Source organism: Clarias gariepinus, chromosome 3, assembly GCF_024256425.1.
Source record: "Clarias gariepinus isolate MV-2021 ecotype Netherlands chromosome 3, CGAR_prim_01v2, whole genome shotgun sequence".
NCBI classification, from domain to species: domain Eukaryota; kingdom Metazoa; phylum Chordata; class Actinopteri; order Siluriformes; family Clariidae; genus Clarias; species Clarias gariepinus.
In genome coordinates, this window is record NC_071102.1 from 2,555,810 (window position 1) to 2,574,019 (window position 18,210).

The following is an 18,210-nucleotide window of genomic DNA, read 5'->3' on the forward strand; positions in this document are numbered from 1 at the left end:
TTCAAAAATGTCATTTAAACCATAGCAAAAATAATTTAGACAGTTTTTGTATAGGATTTCATGTTTACATTATATTACAATATTTTTTTATATTGGTTATACTGAGCACTTATACTATACTGAAAAACACCTTTTTAAAAGCACAATTTTAAATAAACAACACAGCTGGAAATTAAACTACAACTTCTTAAGTAAAATGTGGCATAAAAACATGGCTACTTACTACAACCACACCCCTAATTAAAATGATGTAGTTTAAATGTGTAACAAATATTCATACCGGCAGTCGGCCACACAAAGTATGAACAAAGGTAGGTCTATGAACAGATTGGGATTTAAAGACAGATTAAGCGACCTGTGCTTTTCTTAACATGACAACAGGATTGAAAAAAGTGATTTCTAGTTGCTAACGTACGCTGTTTGCTGGGGACAATTAAAAATGTTTTTTTTTTTTTTTAGAAAGCTGTGAAGGTTGATTCACGCAGTTTGCTGTATACATTTTCCAGGCTTAACAGTACATTTAATTGTGTTGTCTAAGTGAAAGAAGAAATTGCTGTTTAAGATTTATGTAATAATAATTAAGATGATAAAAATGCATAATACATACTAATGTACGCAAATGTAAAAACGCTTTTTTTAAGATTGGAGATCTCATGCATGTGAACACGTTATGATGAACCTTACCAGTAGTTGGTGCTTAGGTTCCTGATTGGTCGAATCCTGTAGTACATATGAATGAGAAAACAGTTTGTGGAGTAAATACATGTTTCACATTAAGGAAGGTCTCTGAGCATTATTGATATTACAGAGCTGTTAACAGTATAGACCCTACCTCAGAATGTTCCTCTCTGATCAGCTGCTCCTTCACACCACTGATTGCATCGTTATTGCGCTGGCATTTCAGTAACCCCCGATCTTCATGGAAAAGACAATCTACAGCAAACACTCTGTCGCTCTTTACACAGAGTCTGCTGTCTGGAGCGATGTAATCTGGATCAAATGTGTGGTGGAGCACCACGAGAATGACGGGCTTATTATCTGAGAGAGAGAGAGAGAGAGAGAGAAAGGAACACTTTTAATAAACAACACTTTTTGAAAATTAATTGTTCAGTCAGTAGATGTGTATGAGAGTAAAGAGTGTGTAATTAGATATTCCAGAACAGCGGACCTTTGTGTTTTAAAATATCAATTGACTGTTGTTGTTGTTATTATTTAATTCCATAATTCCATATGTGTTATTTTCTGGATTTAAAATCTCCTGCATTGTTTTAGAATATAGAAAATACATCACAAAACAAATTACATTAAATTAGAAGGTGTGTCCAAACTTTTGACTGGTACTGTATATTGTATGTATAAGATCTGATAAGAAAAAAAAACTTTATTATAATTTTTTTTATTTTTGTAAAGTTTTTTTTCATGTTCAAGTTAAATTTTGTGAATGGAACATAATAATAATAATAATAATAATAATAATATGTATTTACTGGGAATTCTTTCAACAGCAGCTTGAATGTCTGTTCCAGCTCGAGACACGATCGGTACAAAAGCAATGATGTAATCATAATCATCCTCCCTGTTTGCTTCACACAGCTTCACTTGTAATTTAAGCTGATCCATAAAGACCTTGTGGGAGTCCATGATGTTCCCAAGAACCATGATGAAGACTTTGTATACTGGAGATCAGAGAACAGACACATAAATAAGTACATACTAAACACTAAGACCACTAGCAGTGCAATCATTCCTACAGCCATGTGAAATGGTTCATAAAGTCAAAAACAAAAACATATTGCAGTGGTCAGAAAGAGATGCAGCAATTTAGTTTAAGGGTGGGAGATATGACATCATTTCAATATCACTCACTCACTCAGCGTCTATACCGCTCTATTCTGTATTCAGGGTGGCGGGGGCCTGGAGCCAATCTCAGGGCACACTCTGGTGGGGTACACCCTGGACAGAGTGTCAATCCATTGCAGGGCACACACACATACACAAGCTCAGACACTCATTCACACACTAGGGGCAATTTGGGAACGCCAGTTAGCCTAACCTGCAGGTCTTCGGACTGTGGGAGAAAACCAGAGTACCCGGAGGAAACCCACCAAGCCCGGGGAGAACATGCAAACTCTATGCACTCGGGAATCGAACCTGGATGGGAATCGAACCCGGACCCTGGAGGTGCAAGGCGACAGTGCTAAGCACTACACCACAGTGGAGAAATAAAACTTTAATAAAATAAAATTGTTAGCAGAGGCTGTTAAAAGTGTGCTTATGTATTATTTTTATTCATAAACATTATTAGATTATTTGCTGTTACCACATGAAGGTGAATAATTTTTAACTTTTGTAGAATATCAAACAAACAAGCAATAGCACCTCCAGTGGACATAAAAAAAATGACTAAACTGCATTAAATATACACAAAGGCAAAAAAAAAAGAAAAGAAAGAGAGAGAGAGCTCTGCTGTAACAGCATGCATCTGGTCTGCAGAACTGTTCAGATAGCACCAAAAACTTAGCAGTCATGATGTTAAATGAACCGTTATAAGCATTTAACAATAAATTAATAAAGACCAAAAACATGCTGTTCCTATGAAAGCTTATAGATTATTGCAGTTCTTTTACTGACTTCAGTAATGCATGACAAAAACTACACAAGAACAACAATAGAAATCCAATCAGCCATGCAGAAATATTGATTAGTTAAGAAAACATACCATGAGACATTCTGAAGTCAGGGTTAAGCCCAGGACTGCTGCGTGGTCTGTTGAAGGTCGGTTTGATGCAGAAAGATAACAAGGCTGCTGCACACACTTTCACATTCACTTTGTCACAGTGTTGAATGTCATAAAACAAGTCCTGTTGTGTAGTCACTCTATTTCATGTTGTTATAGAAAAAAAAATCGCTGATAGAGTGAGGCAGTGAATTGGATTTCCTGTTTAAAAAAAAAATAATAATAATTATTATTATTATTATTATTATTATTATTATTATTATTTTAGAACAGCATATCTGAAGTTTTATAAATCTCATGTCTTCTTTTACTGTTTTACTGTAATCACAATGCCATACTGTATATAACAACAAAAACAATCCAATCACAAGATTTCATAAAGCTTAGCTTTTCTTTCATACAATTTAAATGAAAAAGAAAAAATATTAAACACAAGAGTCTTTAACTCTTTATTGACCATCTTTTTAGAGGATACTGGTAAAAGTGAGACACTCTTTTTTGTTGTGTCAATGTTTTGTTTTTGATGTCTGAATTTTTTTAAATTTACAAACTTAACTAGAGAAACAAGCATACATAGCACAAAAATATCAGGACCCTTCAAGTCAAACAGGGACTTTTAATTGCGCAGAATAACAGAACAGCTCTGAGAGTAAAAACTCCCTTCATTTCTCTATATAATCTCCTGATACACTAATGCACTTATCATAGTGTCTCAATAGTGCTTGGACACCATCAAGGTAGAAAGTCTCCTCAGTACACCAGAGTTATGATCAGACATGTAAAAATGTCTCAGGTCAGGATGAGGTTTGAACTGTACGCTCTGTGTATATACAGTAAACATAAAATACTTTACTGATTAAGGTTGGGTATGGAAATGTTTTTATTTAGCTGGCTAGCATGCTATCTGGATACAATGTTGCCAATTAAAATATATTAATAATTCTTACATAGATTTCAAAGTGACTTATTTACACAATATATGGACAAAGCGCAACATTTTGCCCCTCAGGCATTTGGCAGACTCTTTTATCCAGCGTGACCTGAAGTGACATGAGTGCTTTGAAGTTTTCATCATTAGATATATCCTTACCCTGGTTCACTGGGTTACTAGAAGTACCATAGAATTATTTCTCCACTGTTTTTTCGCCAGAAGAAGCCGATTAAACAAATAGTTTGGTAGTTACAGGGACGTCGCAACGAGAAGTTTTACATCACCAATTAGAAAAATACAAAAGAAAGAAATGTTTATATGGACGTTTTTCCAGTGTGTTGAAACATTAAACTGTGCATTTGTGCAACTTTGCATATCTACTGTACTTAAATAAAAAGCCATCATGTTATTGTGTGTTTTTTGTTATGTTTTATTATTATTTACATAACAACCTTTTCATATGTTAATATACAGGAAACAGGGTCTTACACACACACACACACACACACAAAGTAACATGCTTTATACAGTATGTTTACAGTTATATCCATTTTTTATATAAAAAAAAATTCCCTTTTGCCATTCACACACCTCATTTTAGCGACTTATAATCATTGGTAAATATGGCTGACAGTTACAGTTACACAAGCCAAGTGTGGTCGGTTCCTTCAGTACTCCATGTCTAATCAAGCAGATAAAAGGCCAGAAGGTTCTGAGTGTAACATTTGCATTTGGTATCTGTTCACTCAAACTCTCACTATGAGGTCCAAAGAGGTGTGTGTGCAAGTAAAGGAGGCCCATAAAAAAAGCCTAAAAAAAAACATCAAAGAGATAACAAAAACAAAAGGAGTGGTCAATACTACAATTTATAACATTCTTAAAAGGAAGGAATTAACTGGCAAACTCTGCAACAGCACAAAACCTGGAGGAGGAGAAGTATTAAAGTCAATCTTTATGTTTATAATTATGTTTTATGTTAGGTTGGTGCCATTATTTTTGAGCCCATAATTCCTGAATGGTTGATGCCACACTTTTGTCGAACCCCTTAAATTAAGGCTTGACTTTGTTCACATCTGAATGTTTCATTTCAAATTTAACATGGTGGCAAAGAGAAGCCGAATGGCAAAAAATAATTAACAGTACAAGTACAACAGTAGCTTAGAAAAGAAAAAACACACCACGTGTACTATGCAAACATTTCATATTTATGGACGAGAATACACTTCCGTAAACTCATGCAAATTAAGTTAGAGATTAAAAAATAATAATAATAATACTAAAAATGATTCTTCTAAGTTAACTGACCTTTTCAGATTTAATAGTCACAAATAGTCATTTTATATATTAAATATGACACTTTTAGACATATTTGGACACCCCCTGGACATTTCTATTTGTATTTAACTTTATTCCCACACAAAGTTCCATAAATCCTATATTTTCTATATTATACAGCTAGGTTTTTCAAATTTTTCTCATATTTTTCATATATGTTTCTTATATTGTGTATTTTGTCTTGCACAGATATTTTATTCCTTCTTAAGTTAAATTTACTTTCTATTTGTTCTGATATTAACGTGTTTCCTTTATTGTTGTTGTTAGCTTTCACATTTTAAATATAAACATTTTTTATGTTGTCCAAAGGGACATGATGGAGGAGAGGGTCCTTTGGAAAAAGTATTTAGAAGAAAATTCAGGTTTGATTTTGTTGTGTGTGTGTGTTTTTTTTTTTTTGTTTGTTTTTTAACAATGAGACCTTGGGGAAAATGAAGAAATAAATAAATAAAACTGCGGCTCATTGGTCATTTTTCCTTTGCTAGTGATCGCAGTAACAAAATGATCCTCATAATTAATAGCATGCATATTTAAAATTAATTAAATGCTCATTGTACTTTGTTCACCAATCATTAATGCAGACGATGGAGAAAAGGATGAGACGTATTCAAAATATATTTGGGAGTCTATATAAGATAAATGTTACTGAACTTTGTGATAATGAAACCAGGATGAAAATGTTCTAGGATTGGCTGTCTTTTTACACATACACACTTTTTACACACACTTTTTACTACACACTGGCCAGCCATAAGTGATGCTATACTACTGTACATCCCATCTATTTTATAAAATATCTATTGGGTAAACATTAAACATAACATTGAGATCCAGAAATAAATGAAATATTCCTATTATATGATTAGATATCATTACATCATTACAATCCAAAAATATTGGAACAGAGTTCTCAGAAAAAAAAATACCTGGATAGCAGGACTGTAACCTTGTAGCCCTATTACATTCGGGATTTTAATTATTAATTAAGGGAAATTCAGTGAGAGGTGTGTGACAAGTACAGCTTTTTTCCTGCTTGTTTATATTTAACCAAGACAACAATCATAACAATTGTGAGCAAAATGGCACCCACACCAGCGCCTGCATAAATACCCATAGGGGTACCGTCAAGATCATCCACCATAATACCCACCGCAACACTCACAATTATACACAAAACAATTAACCCCAAAAGAACTTTCTTCAAGAAACATTTGCGATCCACCTGCAATAACAAGAAAAGGCAGAACATGACTCGCATTAAATTTTTCTCTGTAAAAATAATTAGTTCTATAAAAACACACCACACCCACAACATACTGTACAGCAGTGAAGTGATCATTTTAAATCAGTGTACATCCCCTGGCAAAAAGTATGAAATCACCACTCTTGGAAAACCTTCATTTAATTGTTTAATTGTGAAAAAAAACAACTAATCACAGACACTTAACAAAACTATTTTCATGTAACATTCCAACCTTTTGGCTTTAAAAACACTTTCAATTGCAACTGTTTTTTGCAGAAAAAAAGATGAAATTACTCTATTTTAAGGAAAATATTATGGAATATTATTTGCAGGCCATGCTGTTGACATTATACAGTATGTCTTTCTTGGAGGAAAGTTTTCACGTCCTTTTCAACATCCTTTCAACTAATGGAATAGGAAAAGTGTTCAAAATCTCAATATAAATTTGTGCATTCATTGTAGATGTAATACCCGTCATCTCCCCCGTACATCCATCTGACATGCAACACCATACCTCAATCAGGGGTCAGGGTTAAGCTCAGTGGTTAAGGCATTGGACTACGGTTCAGAAGATCCCAGGTTCAAACCCTACAACCACCAAGTTGCCACTGTTGGGCCCTTGAGCAAGGCCCTTAACCCTCAACTGCTCAGATGTGTAATGAGAATAAAAAAAAAAAGGAAGTCGCTTTGGATAATGCCTAAATGTAAAATCAATGATAGTGGAAATTTGCATGTTTTATTCAGGCATTTATCTTTATACATTTCATTGGAACGGCACCAAACAAAAGTTCTAGCATCATCACCCTGCACAATGCAGATTGTCATTCATCACTGAATATCTCTTTCATCCAGTCATCCACAGTCCATGATTGCTTTCCTTTAGCCCACTGTAATCTTGTTTTTCTGTTTAGGTGTTAAAGGTGATTTTCTTGTTTTGTTTTTTCTGTATGAAAATCCCCCTTCCTTTAGGGCATGTCTTACACTTTGGTCACAGACATCGACTCCAGTTTGTTTTGTTGTGCATTTTTAGTTTTTAATGCATATTGCTTCAAGTTTCCTGTCTTGCCACTTTGAAGTCTTCCTTGCTCTATCAGTGCACTTTTCTTTTCCAACCTTCCCATTATATTTGTATTTGGTCCAGATTTTAGACACAACTGACTGGAAACAGCCAACATCTTACGATTTACCTTCTTAAAGGAGTTTTATATTCCTCTCCTTTGTTTTAACTGCATCGCCTGTTTTGGAGCTGTGATTTATGTTAATCAGTTTTGTGTAACAGCTCAGCAAGTTGTGTAAGCACTGCTTTTTAACTGTAGACGTATTAACAGATGTAATCTGATGCAGGTGTATTTTTTATAAATGTATACAAAGTACATATTGATTTTATTATATTTTCCTCAGAAGTGAGTAATTCCATATTTTCCCCCTCTGTTTGATCTGCAAATACAGTTGCAATTACCTACAGTTTTTTTTTTCTTTTCATTTTTTAAGTGTTTCTTAAAGCCAGAAGGTTTTTGGATTGTTAAATGAAAATTGTTTCTGAAGTTATCAGTAGAGCCTGGGGAGATTTTCTTGGCACCTAAATATCGTTGCTGAACATGTCCATCGTTTTATGACTACAGTGCACCCATCTTCTGATGGCTAAAATAATGTGTGACAAAAATAAACCCACCTCATATCAATCCAATAGAGCACCTTTGGGTTGCGGTGCACATCATGGTGATATCATGTACATATGGACCAAAATCTCTAAGATATGTTGGTGGTATTGATCCTCTTTTAGGTTTAATTATAGTCTTGCTCAATTCCTGTTGTTTACTGATTGCTTGACTATAATCTTTTTTTATTATTATGATTTTGCTTAACTCTTTGCTATACCTGCCTGCATTCTAAATACAATTTCCACTATGTGCAAAAAAATCTGTGATTACAAGGAAAACAGTCGATAGCATTGTTGGATTTTAGTGTGTGACTATTTATCGAGGGATGTTTGTGAATCTTTGCCTGACGTTACAGAATTTGATTCATCAAATTATATATAATTCATTGTCTGTTTTAACTGCACATTTTTTCTCTTAAGTCCATTAAGCTCAGGGAAACTCTGGACTCTGATATACAGTATGTACTGTAAATGTGTTATTAATATCCATACCAGGTCTTGTCTCTCGACTTCATGACCGGATCTCCTCTGTTGTATCTGTGAATGAGTTGTGGAGAGTTTGTGGAGTGAATTTTTAAAATATCTGCATAAATTATGAACATTACAGACGTATAATATACTGGATGGTGTCAGAAGCACTGAATTGTTAAACCTTTTCAAAGTTAGACCTCTGTTAAACCTCTTTAAGGTTGGTATACAGAGTTTGCTGTATGAAGTTGCAAGGCTTAACAGTACATTTAATTGTGCTGTTTAAGTGAAAAAAATCTTTTTTGTTTGAGAATTACTGTTAAATAAGATAAAAATGAATAATAAAATAATAAATAAGGAACCCATAAATGTGAAAAAGCTTTTCCTGAGATTGGAGATCTGTTGGATGTAAATGTGTTATGATGACCCTTACCAGTGGTTGATTCTCATCGTCCTGATCAGGCCCAACCTGTAGGACGTATGAGTGAGAAAATTTGTGAGAAAGTTTGCTGAGTAAATATATCATATTACAGAAGGTATATAAAAGATCAAAATTTCAAAGTTGTTAACAATCTAAACTCTACCTCGTACTGTTCCTCTCTGATCTGCATTGCAGAAATAGATTTCTTCACATCTATGATTGCAATGCTATTGCGCTGGGATATCAATAACCCCTTATCTTCATGGAAAAGACAATCTACAGCAAACACTCTGCTGTTCCTCTTTACACAGAGTTTGCTATCTGGAGGGAGGTAATTTGGATCAAATGTGTGGTGGAGCACCACGAGAATGACGGGCTTATTATCTGAAAAACAAAGAGAGAGAGAGAGAGAGAGAGAGAGAGAGAGAGAACACTGAGCTAATTAATTACACTTTTTGAGGATGATACAGTGGAACCTCGGTTTACGAGTAACGCGGTTTACGAGTGTTTTGGAAGACGAGCAAAGATTTGTAATAAATTTTTACTTAAAATACGACCATTGTCGTGGTTTACGAGCTCCGAGTATCATGTATAACGCATGCGCTTCTTGTTTTGACACAGAGCGTCGCGTCATCACAACTGAGCCAAATTTTTTTCTCTCTTGCGCTGCGGGTATTCATCTCCCCTGCTGGGTCTTAATGCTCGTCTCTTACTGGTATAATCAACATTGTGTGTGTGTGTGTGTGTGTGTGTGTGTGTTTTTTTCTCTTGCGCTGCAGAGTGTGTGTTATGTGTGTGCGCGCATAATTTGACACCGCCGGTTCTCACATGTATTTCAATGTATTTATTTTTTGGACTGTGGAATGAATAATTAGAATTTCCATTATTTCTTATAGGAGAATGTGCTTTAATTTACGAGTGTTTTGGAATACGAGCCCGCTTCCATAACAAATTATGCTCGTAATCCGAGGTTCCATTGTACTTTGGTTAATGTTCAGTACAGTGGTACTCGTAGAACAAGTGAGTATCTCTCAACATGTCGAGAGCTGCTGAAAGGTTTAGATCAACTGAAAGTTAATAATATATAAAATGCTGCTTAAAGGACCCTACATTTGAATTGCAGCAACACAGAGAGCGTCCCAGCTTTATAGTAGGTTATAATAACAGTGTGTCCAGAAACTACAGTAAGTAGATTTTACACAGTGGATGGTTATTTTTGTTATCCATCTAATAAATAAGAGTTGATTGATTTTAGGAATAAAATTTGAAAATAGCTTGCTTACTCGGTCACTGTATTTTTCTTGTGTTTCTAGTACATAGTGTAAGATTAACATAAAAATGTAAAACAATCACAAATGTAGACTGTGCTTAATAACAGTTTATTTTGTGTGAATTTAACATTTAAATATATTTTATATATTATATTATATTTTTTATATTTTTGAATATAAAAACCATCAATAATAATAGTATTTATTATAGTAAATAGTAAATAATTAAATAGTAATAATTTTTGCATTTTTGCTGTGAGATTTGTTTTGGTTTTCCATGGAAAATAATGTAAATGCAGAGAATCCATTTCAGCCACCAATTTCCAACACTATAATCATGTTTGCATAAAAAAAACAATCAATCAATCAATCAATAATAATAATAATAATAATAATAATAATAATATACTTACTGGAAATTTTTTCAACAGCAGCTTGAATGTCTGTCCCGGCTCGAGACACGATCGGTACAAAAGCAATAATGAAATCACAATCATCCTCCAAGTTCACTTCATGTAGATTTACTTTGGATTTAAGATTTTCCATAAACATCTTGTGGTGGTCCAGGGTGTTCCCAAGAACCATGAGGAAGACTTTGTGTGCTGGTGATCAGAAAACAGACGCCTAAATAATTACTGAACACACAAGACCACTAACAGTGCAATCATTCCTACTGGTTATAAAGTCAAAAACACATGTACTGTACATACTGTAATAAGTGTACAGAGGTTATGAAATGAAATATTATGTATAATGTCAGGTGTTGGTTATTTTATATCTCCAGCAGAGGCTGGTATAAATGTACTGCTAAAAAATTATTTATTTATTTATTTATTTATTTTGCATCCATATTAACGCATTCTTTTACTGTTATTTAGAAAGTGAATCATTCTAAACTTTTATAGAACATCAAACAAACAAACAACAGGGCCTCCAGTGGTCGGAAAAGAATTACATGAATGGATTTTTAAAACTACACACAGACTGAAAGAAGCCTGCTGTAACAGCAAATATCTACACATTTATTATTGTTTGCAAAACATCAAAAACTAAGCAGTCAGGACTGTAAATTACCCTTTATACGCATTTAACCATGAATTATTCAGGATTACAAACATGCTGTTCCTATTTAAGCTCATAGATTAAAATCTCTCTGCCTGACTCCAGTGATGCACCACAGAGAAATACAGAGGATACACAAAAACAACAACAGGAATCCAGCAGCCACGCAGAAGTATTTACTGGTAAAAAAAATAAAATAATAAAAAATACATACCAGGAGGCATTCTGAAGTCAGGGTAAAGCCTGCTTTAAAAAGCCAAGGTTTATCGTGTGCTTTGTTGAGAATCGGGTTCAGGTGGAGAGAAAAAGAGAGAGAGAGAGAGAGAGAGAGAGAGAGAGAGACAAATAGGCTGCTCCATACAGTTTCACTTTCACATTGTCTTCAAACGCTTTGTTCACTCACTAATTTATAGAGAAAGAAACTCCTGTAAAAAGCTTCTTTGGTGTAAACACTCTGGTTCACGCTGTTAGAGAAAAGTAATCACTGACAGGGTGTTGAGATGAAGCAGAATCCCTGAGACAAACCCAAGAATTATTATTATTTCTTTTAATTAATTTGGTTATAATGGTTTGGAAGTGTTTGCCTTCCACATGCTAGGTAAGAAACCTACCACTGAGCCCCCACTGACCGCAAATGATCACAGACAGTATAACTTAACGAAACCTGCAGAGAAGTGTGTGACTCTGGTTTAAGATCTCCTAATCATTTCTGCTCATTTTAAAGTTGTATTTCTGGTTACTCAGTGTGAACACTCCTGTCTTTGTGATCAGTGTTGCTCCACCCTACTTCTAATTATATAACCTGTGACCTAATTTGCAGTAAACCACAAACTCAAAAATCCGATCACAATTTGCGCAATGATATTGTGCAGATGTGCAGATGATCAGGGCAAACTCACCGCACCTGTTTACACCTCTTCATAAACCTCTCAGTGGAGTCTGTTCCTGCCAGTTTGCTCTGGTAGCGACCTTCAGCTTTTCTGCAATGTTGGGTTTGATGTCTCGTATTTTCCTCTTCACAATACTCCATAGATTCTCTTCAGGGTTTAGATCGGGCGAGTTCCATGGTCCTTAAACCAGGTATTAGTATTTTTGGCAGTGTGTGCAGGTGCCAAGTCCTGTTGGAAAAAAAAATCATCATCCCCATGAAGCTGGTCAGTAGAGGAAGGCATGAAGTGATCTAAAACTTCCTGGTAGGCAGATGTGCTGACCTTGAACCTGTGCCTCTCCTCTCTTTCTTTTTGCAAAAAATTGCAAAAGTTACTTTCATCTAAAAAGAGGACTTTGGCTCACTGAGCAACAGTCCAGTCCAGTGCTTAGCCCGAGTAAGACACATTTGACGTTGTCTCTGGTTTAAAAAAGGCTTGACACAGGGAATATGACAGTTAGAGCCCATGTCCTGAATACGTCTGTGTTGATTAGAGTGTGACACCATGTGTCACCAATATTGATATCTTTCACAATAGCCTAATTTTCTGAGATACTGAATTTTGGGTTTTTATTAGTTGTAAGCCATAAACATCAAAATTAAAAGAAATATACACATGAAATATAGCAGTCTGTGTGTAATAAATGTATTGTATATGAGATTTACTTTTTAAATCGAATTACTAAAAATAATTCAAATTTTCAATCATATATTAATTTATTGAGATGCACCTGTGTGTTCATATTCATAACCTTTTTTCATCACCTGGCAAAGAAATGATTTTGGACAGAACATATACAGTACAGTATATTTGGAATGAAAATTATATCTGAAAAAATCAAAAAAGATATAATATATAATAATATTATATATATATATATATATATATATATATATATATATATATATATATATGTGTGTGTGTCTGGATCTGTCAGGATTTATTTTTTCACTTTTTTTTAAAGGTTAAGTGCAGGTTAATTTTTTTATTTTTACTTTCTATTTTGTATTCATTATTTTTATGTATTTCTTTTTTTGGGTTGTGGAACAAATAATTTGAGTTTCCATTATTTCTTATGAGAAGATTTGCTTTGATTTACTAGTGTTTTGGAATACAAGACTGCTTCCGGAAATAAATAATTATGCTTGTAATCCAAGGTACACTGTGTCTGCTGCTTATGTTCTGTAAAGCTTCATAACGGCTCTAATCTGGGGTGCTGTTTGTTAATTGGTGATTTCTGAGGATGTTGACTATAAATGAATTCCTCCTCTGCAGCAGAGGCAAGTTTTGGTCTTGATTTTCTGAAAAAGTCTTCATGAGAGACAGTTTTATCATCATGGTGGGTTTTACAAACGCACTCGACACAATACTGTTCTTGCATGAGTTGTTCCAGAAAAGTTGACCTTCGTGTCTTTAAATAACAACTTACTATAGTTGTTTTTGTTACATAATTTTCTAATTCTATATCAGTTATTTCATAGTTTTAAAATCCTTAGTAGAATGTAGAAAATAAATCACTAAACAAAAACAAAGAAATCTGTATCCTAAGTCCTTACTGTATGAGTGAGTTAATTTCCAAGAGAATGTTTGTTGGTCAGTTACACCTCTGACACAATGCAATGTAAAGGATAAAAAAATCAAAAACACACACAAAAATACTATAAATGAACTATTTTTACTTTTAAAGTTACCTTAAAATAAGTGGGACTTGATGCTGATTGTGCATCAACACACTAAGAAGTTTCTCTATCTCCTGTATCACATCACCATGCTTTTTAGATATTATTGTTGACATTGATATAGGAGACTTCACATGTGTCATGATCGAATCTACGAAAGTTCGTAATGCAAGGTCCGTTTGTTTTTGTAAAAGTTTGCAACCTGAATGTTCATAAGTTGGGGACTTACTGTATATACAGTATATATTGTGGCAGCAGGCTCCTCGGTGCAGGCGCTTCTTACACACACTGCGTAGGGTGCAGCAAACCTAACAAGTTGGTGGACCACCGGAACTCACCCAGGCTGGAGGCTCATCAGCAATTGCACTAATCAGCATCCACGTAGCCTTTAAAAAGGCCTCCTAGACTCCTTCCAATAAGGAAGATCGTACAAATCACAAACTTGCGTTTGTCTCTTGTGCTCCTAGACTTAAGTTCGAGTCCTGTCCGCCAAAGAGAAAGCCACCCCATATATACCATAATGAGCAGAAGAGCGTTCCGTTTTAGTATCAGCAATAATAACTGTAAAAGAAATTCATGCATGAAATGTGCAGTTACACATTTAAATAAAACATTACTGGATATGTTGTTTATTCATTTACATGATTCAATTCAATTCAATTTTATTTATATAGCGCTTTTAACAATGGTCATTGTCCCAAAGCAGCTTTACAAAAAAAAATTAAAGATTTTTTTTTTTTTTTTTTTTTTTAGAAAAGAAAAGAAAAGAAAATATTTGGAAGTGTGTATGTGTGAGAATAATGTGTCTAGATAATAATTAAATGAATGAATGATGAATGAAATGTCTCTGATGAGCAAGCCAAGGGTGACGGCGACAGTGGCAAGGAAAAACTCCCTGAGATGGCAATAGGAAGAAACCTTGAGAGGAACCAGACTCAACAGGGAACCCATCCTCATCTGGGTGATAACAGATAGAAATAACATCAAGTGTGTTGTGCAGGTGAAAGTTCAATATAACAGAAGTTGTGTAGATTCAGTTCAGCAGTAAGTGCAGAGGGCAGATGGGGTCAGGATCACTGGAAGCACAGGAGCAGGATGTGTAGCTCCAGCCATCATAAAGCAGAATCTAGCTGAAACAGGTCCTTGTCAAGATGCCTTAGAAACCTCGCAGGGTTGGCCTTTGTCTACTGAAGCTGGCACAATCTTTAGATGCCTCAGGATGAGTAGAAAAATACAGAAAAGATGGAGAGAATTAGCGTAGTTGCCATTCAGGATAGGTGTACTGGAGTATGAGGTTATGGGATGAGTTATGCGTATGCCAGATTAAAGAGATGCGTCTTGAGCCTACTTTTGAATTGGGAGCAGACATTTCTAACAGACATTAATACATACAAAGTACTTTGAATTTGTTATGTATTTAAAGTATAATTTTATTTATAATTACATATACACTTTGTGAGCTATACAGATTGCACTAAGATGTAGAATAAAAAATAAATATGCATATTGCAATGGAAATGTAGAGGTATCACCACTTGCCAAAATATACCAAAAATATATGTATATTCTTTTTATTTGTTTGGGTGCTCATAAATTATTGAAAATTAAAAAAAATTTTAGATTAAAAGAATATTAAAAGAATATTATGTTTTAATTATCATATTTACTTTTAGCAAAAAAAATTAGAAAATTATCTAAATATATTTTTTCAGCATTAAGCAAATGAAAGTGTAACAGTCTTTAAGTTTTCCATTTACTATCGCTCACTCTCACACACAAGCTAAAGAGACTAAACTACTGCACTACTGTAGTCTGTCATATAGTACTACTATATAATATTTTACATATAGACACATATTAAGTCTTTAGCTAAGGATATATATAATATTCATATTTTATCTATTCATCCAAAGTGTGTGAAATGTATTGCATCACATCACACTGTAAATAACAACATCACGGACATACAAATGACAGAAGATCTAGGATAAAACATCACGCACTACGCACTTAAACATGAATTAAACCATGAATTTAAGACTTATCTCTCTAAATTTAACCCAGATAACAAACATACCGATGACCACAAGACCGTCTACACCAAGACCTACATGAACACCCATACAAATACTGGCAGCATTATTTACAGCAAATCCTACAGCTTCACACCACTGCCTAAAACCGTCACCCACAACAAGTAATATCCATCTGTAATTTTTAAGACACTCTTAGTACTTAAACCTTTATAATACTCTTCTTATAATAAAACAACCTACAAGAGAACCTACAAGAACACCCACACAAATACCTAATAAATCATTCACAGTACCACCCACAACAGCAGCCACAATAATGCCCACAAAAACGAATAGAACAAGGAACACCCATTTGTAAATGTTGTCATCCTCCTGAAAAAAAAAATGAAAAAAATTTACTCATACATTATTCTATGTGGAATTATTATCATTCTGTATTAAAAAAAATAATTTAAATTATTGGCAAGAAGTTGGCAGTGGGCAGTATTGGCATTTGAATTTTCTATTTAGCACAATTGGGTTTCCCCAAAAAAAAAAGGGAAGGTCAAGGTTTAAGTTATTAGGATATTTACAGTACAGTGGAACCTTCGACTGTGAGTAACTCAGTCTGTGAGTGTTTTGCAAGACAATAAAAATTTAAAATATATTTTTACTTAATAAACTAGTGAGATCTTTATATACGAGTAGGACACATGCGCTTTGTCAGCCGAGCGTCACATGATCACAACTGAGCCAGTAGTTCTTCTTTCTCGTGCTCTACGGTGTTATGGGTAATCATCTCCTGTGCTCTGTCTCAGTGCATGAAATCACTGGTGTAAAGTAAAAATAATACAAATTAACCTGTACTTTACCTTTGAAAAGGATCACAACAGGGCAGTGTCTCTGTTAGAGTGTGTGTGTGTGTGTGTGTGTGTAAAAGCCGTCCTACAAAGTAGCACCCTTTCTCATTTCAGCACAAACACACACTAACAAAAACACTGCTCTGTTAGGATTCTTTTCAAATGTAAAGTGCAGATTAATTAGCTTTTGATATTTTGTATTAATGCTTTTTATATTAATATTTTTGGCTTGGGGATGAATCGTCAGAGTTTCTATTATTTCTTATGGAGGAAATTCGCTTTGATATACAAGTGATTTGATCAACAATCACGCTTACTGAATGAATTACGCTTGCGATCCAAGGATCCACTGTAATTATTTAAAGCATATGAAATGTATTGCATCACACCATAGATCACTATATCATGAACATGCATAGGACAGAAAATCTAAGATGAAACATCACACACTGAGTGTGAATTTAAACCTAATATTTAACCCAAATAAAACATACAGGAATGATGACCACAATACAGTCTCCACCACGACCTACAAGAACACCCATACAATTACTGGCAGCATTCTTTACAGCAATACCTATTCCAGTACCCACCCAATGCCCAAACATCACCCACAACAAGCAATATCCATCTGTAATAGTTCAGACACTCTCTGTACTTAACCCAGAAAGTAGTTTTAGGGATTACCACAAGAATACCTGCAAGAGCACCCACACAAACAACTGGAGAATGACTTACAGTACGATACATCCATCTGAAAAAGTTGACGACCTCCTGCAACAAAAAAAATAAATAAATAAATTCAACCCAAGTACTGCACTCAACATTAAACTTTCTGTAAGAAGATTTAGGATGAAACATCACGCACTACGCATTAAATCATGAATTAAACCATGAATTAAAAACTTACTGTATCTCTCTATATTTAACCCAGATAATAAACATAATGATGACCACAACATTAACACCTACAAAAACACCCACACAAACACCTTGAGCATGACTTACAGTAAGGAGCATCCAATAAGGAGTGTTGCCAATCGTCTGCAAAAAAGGAAAAAGAAAAAAATTTGACCCACGTACTGCATTGAACATAAAACTGTCTTTCAGAATAATAAACGCAGTCACCTACTTACAAACATTCGAGTTACAAATTTCCGCAGATATGTACTGACCGCGGTTCTACCAACATTCAGTAGCTCACATGTATTATACAAAAAATAGACTGCACTGCACTAAATATCAGTATTTACAATTATACAATTGATCCCCAACTTACGAACAAGTTCCATTCCAGGAGCCTATTGTAAGTCAGATTTGTTCTTAAGTTGAACCCTGAGTGGCGCAGTGGTTAAGTCCTATCATCCGGAGATTGCTGATTTGATTCCCTGGTGGTGCTGTAACCTCTCGCAGCCGAGGGCCTTAAAAAAAAAATTAGCCGAGCTCCCTCCGTGAGGTGAGATGGGAGACACTAGTGTTTCCACATTAATTACTACAGTAAATCAGCGGCATCTGTAAGCTCATGCAAGTGGAGGGAGCAGATAGAGCTGTCCTCCAAATGTGTTACGCCGGCTGGCCGAGCAGTTCAAAAGATGCTGA

At 34.7% G+C, this 18,210-nt stretch overlaps 2 protein-coding genes and 1 long non-coding RNA gene across 3 annotated transcripts in view; all 3 read right to left on the reverse strand.

The window, feature by feature from the left end:
* LOC128518580 (uncharacterized) overlaps nucleotides 1–18,210 on the reverse strand; it is a 31,575-nt gene that overhangs the window by 6,806 nt on the left and 6,559 nt on the right. The window lies entirely within an intron of this gene.
* LOC128518575 (uncharacterized) lies at nucleotides 5,563–11,982 on the reverse strand. Its single transcript, XM_053491721.1, has 6 exons — nucleotides 11,343–11,982; nucleotides 10,480–10,668; nucleotides 8,959–9,179; nucleotides 8,808–8,843; nucleotides 8,399–8,443; nucleotides 5,563–6,225 (listed from the first exon to the last, which is right to left on the reverse strand). The coding sequence occupies exons 1-6, from the start codon at nucleotides 11,350–11,352 to the stop codon at nucleotides 5,998–6,000; spliced, it is 729 nt and encodes a 242-aa protein (XP_053347696.1). The 5' UTR covers nucleotides 11,353–11,982; the 3' UTR covers nucleotides 5,563–5,997.
* On the reverse strand, nucleotides 15,702–17,721 carry LOC128518586 (uncharacterized). Its single transcript, XR_008357757.1, has 3 exons — nucleotides 17,620–17,721; nucleotides 17,350–17,385; nucleotides 15,702–16,144 (listed from the first exon to the last, which is right to left on the reverse strand). It is a non-coding gene; the product is annotated as an uncharacterized LOC128518586 (long non-coding RNA).

Coding starts and splice junctions, on each gene's coding strand:
- LOC128518575 (XM_053491721.1), bottom strand. Junction 9,180..10,479: donor TGCTGTTGAAAAAATTTCCA/GTAAGTATATTA, acceptor TTTGTTTTTCAG/ATAATAAGCCCGTCATTCTC. Junction 6,226..8,398: donor AAGTCGAGAGACAAGACCTG/GTATGGATATTA, acceptor TTGTTATTGCAG/GTGGATCGCAAATGTTTCTT.